This window comes from Mus caroli, unplaced genomic scaffold (genome assembly GCF_978045245.1).
Source record: "Mus caroli unplaced genomic scaffold, Mus_caroli_1 scaffold_7, whole genome shotgun sequence".
NCBI classification, from domain to species: domain Eukaryota; kingdom Metazoa; phylum Chordata; class Mammalia; order Rodentia; family Muridae; genus Mus; species Mus caroli.
Genome location: NW_028227262.1, coordinates 116,283,861 through 116,299,375, shown reverse-complemented (window position 1 = coordinate 116,299,375; position 15,515 = coordinate 116,283,861). Strand labels below are relative to the sequence as shown.

The 15,515-nt window shown below is 39.6% G+C and overlaps 1 protein-coding gene across 1 annotated transcript in view; it reads left to right on the top strand.

Moving 5' to 3' along the window:
* Window positions 1–15,515, top strand: part of Exoc4 (exocyst complex component 4) — a 735,179-nt gene that overhangs the window by 52,238 nt on the left and 667,426 nt on the right. Inside the window, exon 5 of the mRNA XM_021164590.3 lies at window positions 2,871–2,980. Coding sequence (XP_021020249.1) covers window positions 2,871–2,980 — 110 coding nt within the window. The remainder of the gene's footprint in view (window positions 1–2,870; window positions 2,981–15,515) is intronic.

Below are 15,515 nucleotides of genomic sequence, written 5' to 3'. Positions count from 1 at the left end.
ACAGGCACTGCAGTACACTTCTCAGTGTGTACATACATACCAGCAGTCATTCACAGACACTGTTGTTAGACACTCAGTGTGTTAATGCCAACATTCACATACAGGTACAACCTGTACTTGTTTATTTTTAGAAGTGGCAGGCAGTATTCCAGCTATGCATAAGTCTCTTTTCCTGCTCATTGATATTTTTATTTATTCTACTATACAAATAACTCCTCTAGTTCTTTAAATATTTATAAATTATGTATGTAATTTTCCCGTCATTTACAGTGGAAATGAACTTTTTCAAAATTGCTCGGTAACAGCATTGTAATCCTCAGTGGTTATACTGGTTTTATGGACTGCATAGCTCGGGACTAGGGATGTGTGCAGACCTCAGCCTCTTGTTGGGAATACCATGCAGGTAGCAGAGAGTTAAAACTGAGAGTTAAAAGAGACATAGTGGTACATGACTGTAACTCAGTCCTTTGGAAGCTAAGGCAGGCACTCGAGTTTGAAATTAGCTACATAATAGGACTGTTGGCACATTGTTCTTTTGTTTTTGTTTTGCTTTTTTTTTTTTAAAGCTATTTTATGATGTTCTTATTTCTCTACCTTCCTTTTAACCCTTATTGCACCCTAATTCTTCCAATCCCTCAACACTAGGTAGGAGGGAAAGAATGCTAGAAGAGAAGGAGGATGTAGACCCCTATAGGCTATTGCCCGCTGATTAGGGTTGTCAGATTCTTGGGGCAAGTCCAGTCTTCACTGTCTAGAATATCCAGAATTCCAGCAACCCAACAACAGCAAACACAGCAAACGTAGCAAATGCAGCAGCAGCAGCAGCAGCAGCCGCCACCGCCTCAGGCCCTCTTGGGGTTCTCTCATCTATACCCTTTCCTGAGTCCCCAGAATTCAACTATGTACACCTGGCAAAATCAGTCCCCTGCCCCACAAGCACAATCCTAGTTCAATGCTGAGGACAGTCTGAAGCAGCCCCATGTCCCACAGCTGGGATTAAAATAAAAACATAGTCATATGACATAACTGGGTTTTAAAAGAAACCAAAACTCTCACTACATAGGACCCCATTTCAAAACAACAACAGCAAAAATGAACAACAGTTTTTTGAACATATAGACAGCTGGATTTACTTAGGATGGTTTAGGTAATTATAAGCATGATGTTTTGTGTCCACAGAGAAGACATAATTGGAAATAACTATCCCAGTTCACTTCCTATCACTTATGTACCTGAATTGAGCTTCACATTACTTGGGAGTGATGGTGTCTACTAGAATGTGTGATGTTTGCTTTATCTCAGTCACACTGAGCACAGTGCCAACTACTCATACATCACAGAAGTTGTCTGGGTAACAGTCCCCATTCACCTTAGTCAATGAAAATGGAGAAGTTACTGACTACCATATCATCTGCAATTCCTGGGATAATTAATGGCTCATACATCATTATCATGGAATAAAAGTACTATTAGTATAAGAGACAATCTTACTCTTTAGCAAAGTTTTTTCCAAAAGTTTCTGGAATAATATTGTCCTTAGTTAGAAATACAGGGGTATAATACGCTCAGAGGTAATATTCTTATGTAGCAGGGGTTTGATTTCCAGCATTGTAAGGGAGGAGAAGGGGGAGGAGGAGGAGGAGGAAGAGGAGGAGGAGGAGGAGGAGAAGGAAAAGGAGAATATATGTAATCCTTAGACATAGTGCTTTGGTTCCAGAAGCATCATGGGAAGACAGTGGGGGAATATTGCAAAGGAAGAGGGTCTAGATTAGTGGTATGTGGGTCACCACCCCTTTGGAGGTCGAATGACCCTTTCACAGGGGTTGCATAGTAGATCTCCTGCATGTTTACATTATGATTCTTAGCAGTAGCAAAATTACAGTTATAAAGTAGCAACAAAAACATTTTATGATTGGGGGTCACCACAGCATGAAGAACTGCATTAAAGGATCTTAGCTCTAGGAAAGTTTAAAACTGCTGGTTTAAATGTTGTTCCCACTTGAATCTGTCCCCTCCATCTTGTCTGACGTCTCCATGGGCTTGGTTTTTCCCTTATCTTGTGCCTTCTCTCCCTTGAAAGAATTAATTTGTGAGTGATCTGTTACTATTACTGTGTTTTGGGCTGGAAGAAAGTGAGAACTGTAGCTTGTATTGTTGGGGTGGACTCAGAGAAACTTCTGCGGTCCAGGCAGTGTGGTTAGAGAATTGTTTGCTTTGACCAGAGCTTAAGCTGTACTTCCCTTGACATTGCCTAGGTAATTATAAATTAAGAACTTATCTTGAAAATATAATTGCTGTTTATAAACTCTATATCCTCTCTAAGCAACTTATTTATTTTACTCGCTTCAAATTAGAGACTAGGCTTTATTGAAACAATAATGCTAAATAATTTTTTGAGGAAGTATTAAAGTCAGCCTTTATGGTGATTCTTGACTTGTCAAACGTTATGAGTCTATTTTAAAGACAATGTTAATGAGTAAACTCCTGAAAAATAAGTACAACGGGATCTTGAAGAACGTACATTTAAATGAGGCTTTAATACTATTAACCCTTCCCACAGTTGTCATGCATAGTGTCACTGCAACTTTATTTACATATAAGAAATCTTTACCTTAGGAACAAAGGCATTCAGATAGTTGCTTGGCATAATTTTATTATGTGATGACCGTTTAGACAGTCCACAATATCCGTATAATAACGATGGTAAACAGTTGGGACTCTTGGAGGATGTCTTTAAACCTCCAGCTATGGCAACTGCATTATCAATGTACTTGGGAGGTGTTTGAAGTCACAGTGTAGAGTTCTGGCCACTAAATAGGAATTTTGTTGGTTTTGGAGAAAGTAGTAACTGCTTCTTGCTTTCCCCACAGTTCTCATGGCAAAGATGCCTCTCCTGGTCCTCTGATTGATGTTTCAAACATCCCAACTCCACGCAAATTCCTTGATGCTACTCAATATTCTGCTGCTGGAGGCTCAAGTGGTAAGTTAATTTTATTATATGCCTCAGTCTTAGTATATTAGAAAGCCAGGCAAAGACTTAATGGTAGCCTGTGCTATGCCCTTTGGGACCTTCACAGGAAATAGATATAAAACCACTGGGTGGACCTGCTGCATTATTGGGGTTGAAAACTGGCAGAGCTCACTGGCCTGTGTGCAGATTCCAGCTTTGAATACATTTTATTTCAGTGGTACTGTTTTCTGAGCTGCATTTGAATGCTCTTTTGTAGAATGTATGCTTTTCTTTTTGGTTATAGTCTTATTGCTCCTGTTGATATCAGATGGCAAAAAAATAGAAATGAGTCTAAGCCATTTATAATGAACATGCCAGACAAGTTTCTTTTATTGGAACTTGAGTTCAAGGTGACTAACAAGAGCCAAAGGGAAGTAACATTAATTAGAGGTGACCAGGCTCCTTGCTTGACTAAGGAAGCATTTGGCTTTTGTTGTGTTTTTCAGGGATAGAATACAGTTTGGTAATTGTCCACTGTCATGAACACAGTTTCAAGGATGTTTCCTTTCTTGCACACAAGCATTCTGTCCTTGGCTATAGGCTGCAGACTTCAATCCACTGCTGCGTCCTCCTGCTGTTTGTGATGTTTTCTTTGTGTTCTTGTGTCTTTTGTGAGGCAGGGTATTTCTGTGTAGTCAGGGCTGGACTCACACTTAGAATCCTCTGTCTTAGCTTCCCAAGTATGGCTGTTTATTTAGGTGTGTGCTTCTGTGCTTGGTGTTAGTGTCATCTTACACAAACATCTGGCTTTGTGGCAAGTCTGAGAGATGGTAAAAGAATGAGCTGCGGAGAGAGCACAAGGTCAGGGTTAAACACACACTACCTCCAGGGGCTAAAAAGGTCAAGCTCAGTGTAGAACAGTCTCAGGGAAGACATCACCAAATGGGCTATATGAGCTGTAGGGAAGTATATACATTATGTTATATTTTCTCTTTTCCTTTGTTCATTTAGTTTCTAACTTTTCCTAAATCTTTAACATTAATTGTTATTGTTACACCTTATAGAGGTTTGTTCTCAGTCTGTCTTTCAGATATAGGGTTGCCTTTTTTTGAGGTTTTGATACTTCTGTGAGGTATCGTAGAGTACAGAAGTATAAAATAAAATATGCAGAGCTAGTTTTGGTTCCTATTTTACTTACCGTTTTTAGAAATTGCCAATTATTATGTCTTTATGATTTTTAAGTAAACTATTCCAGTTATATTAATTTATGCCAGTGTTGCTGAGTCATTGTCCAAGTGAAATAAAAATTTTAATTGTTTATATAGAAATTATAGATCATTCCTTGTAAATGAAATACTGTACATTTCTATACATTGTAATGTGCTATATACATTTCAAATAAACTGACAAAATTCCAAATATAGCTTGCCACATCTACTATGTTTAGTAAGGCAGCTGTTACTTTCTGATGAATGCTTTATTTTGTTAGTCCTGGAATTAACAATGTCATGTAGTGGAATTCATGTTCCCACAGTGACTATGGTGTTAATTTGGAAACTCTGGAAGAATCTTATGCTAGCTTAAGTGGAAGCTACATTTAGAGATATGTACAAATCTTTCTCTTTAGAAGGGTTTATTTCCTGGACTTTTTTGGATACTGTTGATACTGACTTTCCTATGAAAGGAGGTAAAGTTATAATATTGATTCATGTCAGTAACAGCATAGGCTAAGAAGCATTTATTGCCTGCTATGTGCAAAGCAATGTTTTAAGTGCTTTGCTTGAATAGCTGATATGTGAATTATTACATTTATATTTACAATTCTTCTTTCTCTCTCTCTTTCCAGTTACATTTACATGTATCATTTACATACAGGAAAACTGAGGTACAGCAAAGTTAATAATTGGCTTTAATTGACTGAGCTGATTAAGTAGCATCTGGATTTCCATGCTGGACCTCAGTTTTAGACTATATTTTTCAAATCAGTTTGTTGTTATTGTTACAAGTAAACAAACTGCATTGTGTGTTCATTTTCTGTTCACAAACATGGCTTACCTAAAATAAATTTATTGATTATTTTACAGTTTTGTAGGTTAGAAATCTAGCATGAGCTAAGGGTATGGTTCAGCAGGTAAAGTACATACTGTCTAAGCTTGAAGATCTGAGGTTGGTTCCTGAACACCCATATAAAGCAGCAGCTTGTTGCTGTATCTCCAGAGTGGGAGGAAGGGGCCTGGAGATGCTTCCGGGCCCACTGCTTAGCATGTTTAGCCTAAAAAAGCAAGCTCCAGGTTTAGTGAGAGACCCTGCCTTAGAAAAATAAGGTGGTGAGCCATAGAAGGTGACATCTTTTATTTACATATCCATTTATTCATTACCTCAGGTTCGCTTTTGATTATCCCATGACTCTGCATCCTATGACCCCAGTCCTTTGATTCTTAGAAAGAGACCCCAAGTACAGATAGCTGAGTGGGACCCAACCATGAAATTACCATTCCTAGAAAAGCACCGGGGTAGCAAGGATGCAGGGTCGGCTGACACTCCCCAGCTACCCACAACACCCGCCACAGGATCTTAAGACTTCTGGTGAGTGGAACACAGCTTCTGCTCCAATCCAATTGTGCGCGGGAACTGAGACTGCATTAGTTAGGGAAGCAGAAACCGGCCAGAGTAGGGCCACAGGCCTCATCTGGCCGGATCAGCACCAGGGTAGCTAGAGCGCAGGGTCAGCTGACACCTGCCAGCTACCCACGACCCCCGCCACAGGATTTTGAGACTGCTGGTGAGTGGAACACAGCTTCTGCTCCAGTCCAATCACACGGGACCTGAGACTGCTTTGGTTGGGGAGGGAGAAATCCGGCCTACATAGGGCCACAAGCCTCTTCCGGTCAGAAAAGCACCTGGGTAGCTAGGGCGCAGGGTCGGCTGACACTCGCCAGCTACCCACAACACCCGCCACAGGATCTTAAGACTTCTGGTGAGTGGAACACAGCTTCTGCTCCAATCCAATTGTGCGCAGGACCTGAGACTGCATTAGTTAGGGAAGCAGAAAACCGGCCTGAGTAGGACCACAGGCCTCTTCCGGCTGGACCAGCACCGGGGTACTGCCAGCTACCCACGACCCCCGCCACAGGATTTTGAGACTGCTGGTGAGTGGAACACAGCTTCTGCTCCAATCTTTAAACAGTGACAACGACAACAACTAACCCCAGAGATTACCAGATGGAGAAAGGTAAACGTAATAATCTTACTAACAGAAACCAAGACCACTCACCATCATCAGAACCCAGTACTCCCACTTCGCCCAGTCCAGGGCACCCCAACACACCGGAAAAGCTAGACACGGATCTAAAAGCATATCTCCTGATGATGGTAGAGGACTTCAAGAAGGACTTTAATAACACACTTAAAGAAATACAAAGGAACACTGGTAAACAGGTAGAAGACAATAAAGAGGAAGCACAAAAATCCCTTAAAGAATTGCAGGAGAACACTGCTAAAGAGTTACAAATCCTTAAAGAAAAACAGGATAACCTAATCAAACAGGTAGAAGTCCTTACAGAAAAACAGGAAAACACATCCAAACAGATGATGGAAATGAACAAAACCATACTAGACCTAAAAAGGGAAGTAGACACAATAAAGAAAACCCAAACTGAGGCAACACTGGAGATAGAAACCCTAGGAAAGAAATCTGGAACCATAGATACCAGCATCAGCAACAGAATACAAGAGATGGAAGAGAGAATCTCAGGTGCAGAAGATTCCATAGAGAACATCGGCACAACAATCAAGGAAAATGTAAAATGCAAAAAGATCCTAACTCAAAACATCCAAGAAATACAGGACACAATGAGAAGACCAAACCTACGGAAATAGGAGTGGATGAGAATGAAGATTTTCAACTCAAAGGACCAGCAAACATCTTCAACAAAATTATAGAAGAAAACTTCCCAAATCTAAAGAAAGAGATGCCCATGAACATACAAGAAGCCTACAGAACTACAAATAAACTGGACCAGAAAAGAACTTCCTCCCGACACATAATAATCAGAACAACAAATGCTCTAAATAAAGATAGAATACTAAAAGCAGTAAGAGAAAAAGGCCAAGTAACATATAAAGGCAAGCCTATCAGAATTACACCAGATTTTTCACCAGAGACTATGAAAGCCAGAAGATCCTGGACGGATGTTATACAGACACTAAAAGAACACAAATTGCAGCCCAGGCTACTATACCCAGCCAAACTCTCAATTAACATAGATGGAGAAACCAAAGTATTCCACAACAAAACCAAATTCACACATTATCTCTCCAGGAATCCAGCCCTTCAAAGGATAATAACAGAAAAAAACCAATACAAGGACAGGAACCACGCCCTAGAAACAACAAGAAGGTAATCCCTCAACAACCTAAAAGAAGACAGCCACAAGAACAGAATGCCAACTTTAACAACAAAAATAACAGGAAACAACAATTACTTTTCCTTAATATCTGTTAATATCAATGGACTCAACTCCCCGATAAAAAGACATAGACTAACAAACTGGCTACACAAACAAGACCCAACATTTTGCTGCTTACAGGAAACTCATCTCAGAGAAAAAGATAGACACTACCTCAGAATGAAAGGCTGGAAAACAATTTTCCAAGCAAATGGTATGAAGAAACAAGCTGGAGTAGCCATTCTAATATCTGATAAGATTGACTTCCAACCCAAAGTCATTAAAAAAGACAGGGAGGGACACTTCATACACATCAAAGGTAAAATCCTCCAAGAGGAACTATCAATCCTGAATGTCTATGCTCCAAATACAAAGGCAGCCACATTCATTAAAGAAACTTTAGTAAATCTCAAAGCACACATTGCACCTCATACAATAATAGTGGGAGACTTCAACACACCACTTTCACCAATGGACAGATCATGGAAACAGAAACTAAACAGGGACACAGAGAAACTAAGAGAAATTATGAATCAAATGGATCTGGCAGATATCTACAGAACATTCTATCCTAAAACAAAAGGATATACCTTCTTCTCAGCACCTCATGGTACCTTCTCCAAAATTGACCACATAATTGGTCACAAAACAGGCCTCAACAGATACAAAAATATTGAAATTGTCCCATGCATCCTATCAGATCACCATGGACTAAAGCTGATCTTCAATAACAAAATAAATAATAGAAAGCCAACCTTCACGTGGAAACTGAACAACACTCTTCTCAATGATACCTTGGTCAAGGAAGGAATAAAGAAAGAAATTAAGGACTTTTTAGAGTTCAATGAAAATGAAGCCACAACATACCCAAACTTATGGGACGCAATGAAAGCATTTCTAAGAGGAAAACTCATAGCTCTGAGTGCCTCCAAAAGGCAACTAGAGAGAGCACACATTAGCAGCTTGACAACATACCTAAAAGCACTAGAACAAAAGGAATCAAATTCACCCAAGAGGAGCAGACGGCAGGAAATAATCAAACTCAGGGGCAAAATCAACCAAGTGGAAACAAAAACTATTCAAAGAATCAACCAATCAAGGAGCTGGTTCTTTGAGAAGATCAACAAGATAGATAAACCCTTAGCCAGACTCACTAGAGGGCACAGGGAAAGCATCCTAATTAACAAAATCAGAAATGAAAAAGGAGACATAACAACAGATCCTGAAGACATCCAAAACACCATCAGATCCTTCTACCAAAGGATATACTCAACAAAACTGGAGAACCTGGATGAAATGGAGAAGTTCCTAGACAGATACCAGGTACCAAAGTTGAATCAAGATCAGGTTAATGATCTAAACAGCCCTATATCCCCCAAAGAAATAGATGCAGTCATTAATAGTCTCCCAACTAAAAAAAGCCCAGGACCAGATGGGTTTAGTGCAGAGTTCTATCAGACCTTCAAAGAAGATCTAATCCCAGTTCTTCACAAACTATTCCACAAAATAGAAACAGAAGGTACTCTACCCAACTCATTCTATGAAGCCACAATTACTCTGATTCCTAAACCACAAAAAGACCCAACAAAGATAGAAAACTTCAGACCAATATCCCTTATGAAAATTGATGCAAAAAATCCTCAATAAAGTTCTTGCTAACCGAATCCAAGAACACATCAAAACAATCATCCATCCTGACCAAGTAGGTTTCATCCCAGGGATGCAGGGATGGTTCAATATACGGAAATCCATCAACGTAATCCAGTATATAAACAAACTCAAAGACAAAAACCACATGGTCATCTCGTTAGATGCGGAAAAAGCATTTGACAAGATCCAACACCCATTCATGATAAAAGTCTTGGAAAGATCAGGAATTCAAGGCCCATACCTAAACATGATAAAAGCAATCTACAGCAAACCAGTAGCCAACATCAAAGTAAATGGTCAGAAGCTTGAAGCAATCCCTCTAAAATCAGGGACTAGACAAGGCTGTCCACTTTCTCCATACCTATTCAACATTGTACTTGAAGTCCTAGCCAGAGCAATTCGACAACAAAAGGAGATCAAAGGGATACAAATTGGAAAAGATGAAGTCAAAATATCACTCTTTGCAGATGATATGATAGTATATATAAGTGACCCTAAAAATTCCACCAGAGAACTCCTAAGCCTGATAAACAGCTTCGGTGAAGTAGCTGGATATAAAATTAACTCAAACAAATCAATGGCCTTTCTCTACACAAAGAATTAACAGGCTGAGAAAGAAATTAGGGAAACAACACCCTTCTCAATAGTCACAAATAATATTAAATATCTTGGCGTGACTCTAACTAAGGAAGTGAAAGGTCTGTATAATAAAAACTTCAAGTCTCTGAAGAAAGAAATTCTAGAAGATCTCAGAAGATGGAAAGATCTCCCATGCTCATGGATTGGCAGGATCAACATTGTAAAAATGGCTATCTTGCCAAAAGCAATCTACAGATTCAATGCAATCCCCATCAAAATTCCAAATCAATTCTTCAACGAATTAGAAAGTGCAATCTGCAAATTCATCTGGAATAACAAAAAACCTAGGATAGCAAAAACTCTTCTCAAGGATAAAAGAACCTCTGCTGGAATCACCATGCCTGACCTAAAGCTCTACTACAGAGCAATTGTGATCATAACTGCATGGTACTGGTATAGTGACAGACAAATAGACCAATGGAATAGAATTGAAGACCCAGAAATGAACCCACACACCTACGGTCACTTGATCTTCGACAAGGGAGCTAAAACCATCCAGTGGAAGAAAGACAGCATTTTCAACAAATGGTGCTGGCACAACTGGTTGTTAACATGTAGAAGAATGCGAATCGATCCATTCCTATCTCCTTGTACTAAGGTCAAGTCTGAGTGGATCAAGGAACTTCACATAAAATCAGAGACACTGAAACTTATAGAGGAGAAAGTGGGGAAAAGCCTTGAAGATATGGGCACAGGGGAAAAATTCCTGAATAGAACAGTAATGGCTTGTGCTGTAAGATCGAGAATTGACAAGTGGGACCTCATGAAACTACAAAGCTTCTGCAAGGCTAAAGACACCATCAATAAGACAAAAAACCACCAACAGATTGGGAAAGGATCTTCACCTATCCTAAATCAGATAAGGGACTAATATCCAATATATATAAAGAACTCAAGAAGGTGGACTCCAGAAAGTCAAATAAGCCCATTAAAAATGGGGCTCAGAACTGAACAAAGAATTCTCACCTGAGGAATACCGAATGGCAGAGAAGCACCTGAAAAAATGTTCAACATCCTTAATCATCAGGGAAATGCAAATCAAAACAACCCTGAGATTCCACCTCACACCAGTCAGAATGGCTAAGATCAAAAATTCAGGTGACAGCAGATGCTGGCGAGGATGTGGAGAAAGAGGAACACTCCTCCATTGTTGGTGGGATTGCAAGCTTGTACAACCACTCTGGAAATCAGTCTGGCGGTTCCTCAGAAAATTGGACATAGTACTACCGGAGGATCCAGCAATACCTCTTCTGGGCATATATCCAGAAGATGTCCCAACCGGTAAAAAGAACACATGCTCCACTATGTTCATAGCAGCCCTATTTATAATAGCCAGAAGCTGGAAAGAACCCAGATGTCCCTCAACAGAGGAATGGATACAGAAATTATGGTACATTTACACAATGGAGTACTACTCAGCTATTAAAAAGAATGAATTTATGAAATTCCTAGCCAAATGGATGGACCTGGAGGGCATCATCTTGAGTGAAGTAACACAATCACAAAAGAACTCACACAATATGTATTCACTGATAAGTGGATATTAGCCCAAAACTTAGGATACCCAAGATATAAGATACAATTTGCTAAACGCATGAAACTCAAGAAGAATGAAGACCAAAGTGTGGACACTGTGCACCTTCTTAGAATTGGGAACAAAACACCCAGGGAAGGAGTTATAGAGACAAAGTTCGTAGCTGTGATGAAAGGATGGACCATTTAGAGACTGCCGTATCCAGGGATCCATCCCATAATCAGCTTCTAAAAGCTGACACCATTGCATACACTAGCAAGATTTTGCTGAAAGGACCCAAAGATAGCTGTCTCTTGTGAGACTATGCCGGGGCCTAGCAAACACAGGAGTGGATGTTCACAGTCAGCTATTGGATGTATCACAGGGCTCCCAATGGAGAAGCTAGAGAAAGTACCCAAGGAGCTAAAGGGATCTGCAACCCTATTGTTGGAACAACATGATGTACTAACCAGAACCCCGGAGCTCTTGTCTCTAGCTGCATATGTATCGAAAGATGACCTAGTCGGCCATCAATGGAAAGAGAGGCCCATTGGACTTGCAAACTTTATATGCCCCAATATAGGGGAATGCCAGGGCCAAAAGAATGGGAATGGGTGGGTAGGGAAGTGGGGGGGTGCTATGGGGGACTTTTGGGATAGCATTGGAAATGTAATTGAGGAAAATATGTAATAAAAATATTAAAAATTAAAAAAAAACAAAAACAAAAAAACCCAGTAAAAAAAAAAACAAAAAAAAAAATAAAATATCACGAGACAGAAAAAAAAAAAAAAAGAAATTACCATTCCTACTGTGCCTAGGCCTGGACTTAAACTCCTTCTGTCCCAGGCTGACCTTGAACTCAGGAATCTGCCTGACATTTTAAGCATAAACAAACAAACAAACAAACAAACAAGCAAACAAACAAAACTTCAGCTGGGTGGAATCTTGCCCTGCCATCACCACTTCCTCATTGTCTTCATCCCCTTCCTCTGTATCTTTCTGACAAGCTGGCTCATAGCGCAGCTGCCTGTGTTCCTTTGGTTTATGAAGCTCCTTATCCAATTCATAGTGCATCCTTCTATTTTGCGTAGCTGACAAATTTATATGTTTCAAACTCATGTTTTCAGAGTTCTTTCTCTCAGTCTTAAGGACTGTCCTGAAGGTCACAGCATTGTACCATTTTGCTGTGACATTAGGTACACCCTTGCCTTCCAGACTCATGCTGTCTCTGATTATCTTGGAGTGATTAACCTTGGCAGAAAAGACATCCCTGGAAGGAGGAACATGAAAATATGTACACTATTATACAAACAAGCTTTTCTCACACAGCAAAGATGACACCCGTGGAGGCCCAGCTGGCTCTGTTTCAGGGGCAAGAACCATGTCATGCTGTCTTTTACATGGCCAAACCAGAGTTGGTATTCCTTTATTTCATTTTTCTGACCCACATTTTTAAATCTCTTTCTTCCTTTTTAAGGACACCTATGATAGGATTGAGTCCACCTGGGTACTTCAGGCTAAAAAAATCTTTGACTTTAATGGTATCCATCTGTAGGGTCTCCTTTGCCATGTAGGATGACCTACTCACAGGCTTGGGGACTTAGGCATGGATATATGGGGATCCATCATTTGCTTACTGTACTGATTTTTTTCCTAAGTTATCTTTGGAAACCAATGTGTGAAAAATTTGATGTTTTTGAAATTATGTGGCGATTCTTTTTAAGTCATTGCCATTCTAGTCCTTAGACCTCTATTAATCTGAATCACATTATTAAAAGAGATTTTACAAGCAAAGAAGATACACATTATTGAGAGACTACATAAAATGTTACTAAGTACATATAAGAAGCTTGGAGCTGATGAAATATACCATAATAAAGGGCAGAAATTTGTCTGATTCTTGGTACTGACCAGCAAGTCTTTACATCTATTTGTGGAGTACCCTGCAAGTCAGCTGAGAAAGTAATAGACATTTTCAGCAGGGAATTTAACATAGGCTCTTAAAGCTCCCCTCTCATCTTGTGAAACAGTAGGATTGAGGGTGTAATCCATTAGAATTGACACTTTTATAGAGGAAGTTCCAGTAGGGAATCCCCAGGCTGAGCGGATTTGCCATTGGGGTGCCATAAATTAAGGTTGGAGGTGATTCCCGAGAATGTTCAGGTTATTATTAATTAAATGAGAATTCTGATTGCTTCTGAACGAGTCATTTTGCAGATGCCTTATTTAGAGATGCAATTGTGACTTTTCTCTGAGAAGTTTTCTATCATAGTTTGTAAGTGAAAGTTTGCAAATGGCATTTTGTTGTTCAGTGGATAAAACAGTTCTGTGAGGTCATTTTAGGGCAGCTGCTATTGTTATTACCATTATGATTGTCATCTTTATAGCCATTGCATTTAAGTGTGAGGTTATATAATTACATGTGTGTATGTGTTATCTAGCTAAGTAAAGTACTTACCTAATTGCAAAATTGACAGAAGCAAGTAATATCAAAAGCCAAATAATTGAAATTTGCATTGCTTTTCTACTATATATTAACCAGATTATAAATATCATAATAAAGAACAGAGTAGATAATGGAGAGCGGAAAGAAAGAAGGGTCTATGCCTAAGATTGGTTATTTATCTGATGGAGTTAAGCAACTAGAATATATGAGCTCGTGTTAATCAGCAAAACAAGCTAGTAGAATAAAGGGAAAAGATGAGCCTGCCCCTTTCTTAATGAAAATCTCATGCTGCTAATATATAAAAATATTAATCAGCTATTATTTTAAAAAATCTTTTTACAAATATAGAAAGTGATTGCCCAGAGATCAAATGTTTGGTCCGGGTTCATCCAAGAAGGTCATGGTTGGAATTTGGCCACATGCTGTTTCCACTCTTGTGTAAGGGATGCGTGTCCTCTGTCTTGTTATTACAGTATTTTGTAACGTATGGGAAAACTAATGTCTTATTTCAATGTAATAGTTTGTCTAAAGAATTAGTTAGAAAGATTGGGGGAAAAGCCAGCAATTATAGTAAAAATGTTGGTGTAAGCTTTTGGACTCCCAGTATATCCTTCCATTTGGCAAAATGCCTTTGGAACATTTTGACTGGGGAAGCACTCCAGGGTACACAGGCATTTCATTGTGGCTTCTTGATTCATTTTGTTCATGTCCCACTGGGCTACTGTGATCTTGACCATAGCAAAACTGGACTTTTTACTTTTTTCCCTTTTGGTGTAGCATAGGCCAATCGATAAAACCTAAAATAGAGTGCAAATGTTTTTTTTTTTTTTTTTTCCTCATTGCTGTTTTCTTGATTCGAATTTTACTTCATATAATCTTATTTGAACTTAATATTTCTAATAATTGGAGATTTGACATTTAAGGAATTCTTTCAGTATGGAGTGTTGGGTTGTATGTTCCAATATAAGAGGGCATGAACTACTTCCTTATAGAATTCACATGTATAAAACAGTGAAGTTCTGGTTTACCAAAATAGCAGGACACTTTTCAAATTACTTCTGTCCTTAGTGAATGAAATGAGGAAATGAGCGCTCCTGGGTATGGGTGAAGAGCAGGCTTTTATTGGAGATATGAGGGAGTGAATATGACCCCCAGACTGAGTTGGACTATGAGGGGAGAGAGGTAGGGGGGAGAATGAGGAGAGAGAGAGAGAGAGAGAGAGAGAGAGAGAGAGAGACAGAGACAGAGAGACACAGAGAGAGAGAGAGACAGAGAAAGAGAGAGAGAGACAGAGAGAGAGACACACAGAGAGACAGAGAGAGACAGAGACAGAGAGAGACAGAAAGAGAGGCAAGAGGACCAAGAAGGGAGCCAAGAGAAGAACCAGGAAACCACCTGCCAGGAAGTGAAGCTGGAGGAAGGGAAGGGAAGGGAAACCCTGGGGCTATAGAGATTTAGGCTTGGGGGTAGAGTGAGGAGAACTGAGAGGATCCCCTGGTACTTAGTGAGTCTAGAGGCCAGCATGCACTCTTCTTTCTCCTCTTCCTCTTTGCACCTAAAACTTAGAAACCAGTGGAGACAAACTTGAAACAAGGCAGTCTCCCCACAGCTGTGACACTGCTCCAGTTACAAAAATGGTAACATGAAAAGTCTGAGAGTCATAGTTACCTATTTGTCCCCAGTTTCTATGGGACCTGACACTTAGGTTAGGGACTTCAATGGCATTTCAATCAAATATTTCACTGTCTCTCTTGGTCTGGCTGATTTTGTTTAGGATTATCCTCCGTTCCTTTTGTATTACTCTTATTAAATGTCTGCATTGACTTCTATGATTAGTCATGAGTATAACTTGTATGAAAATATAAAGGA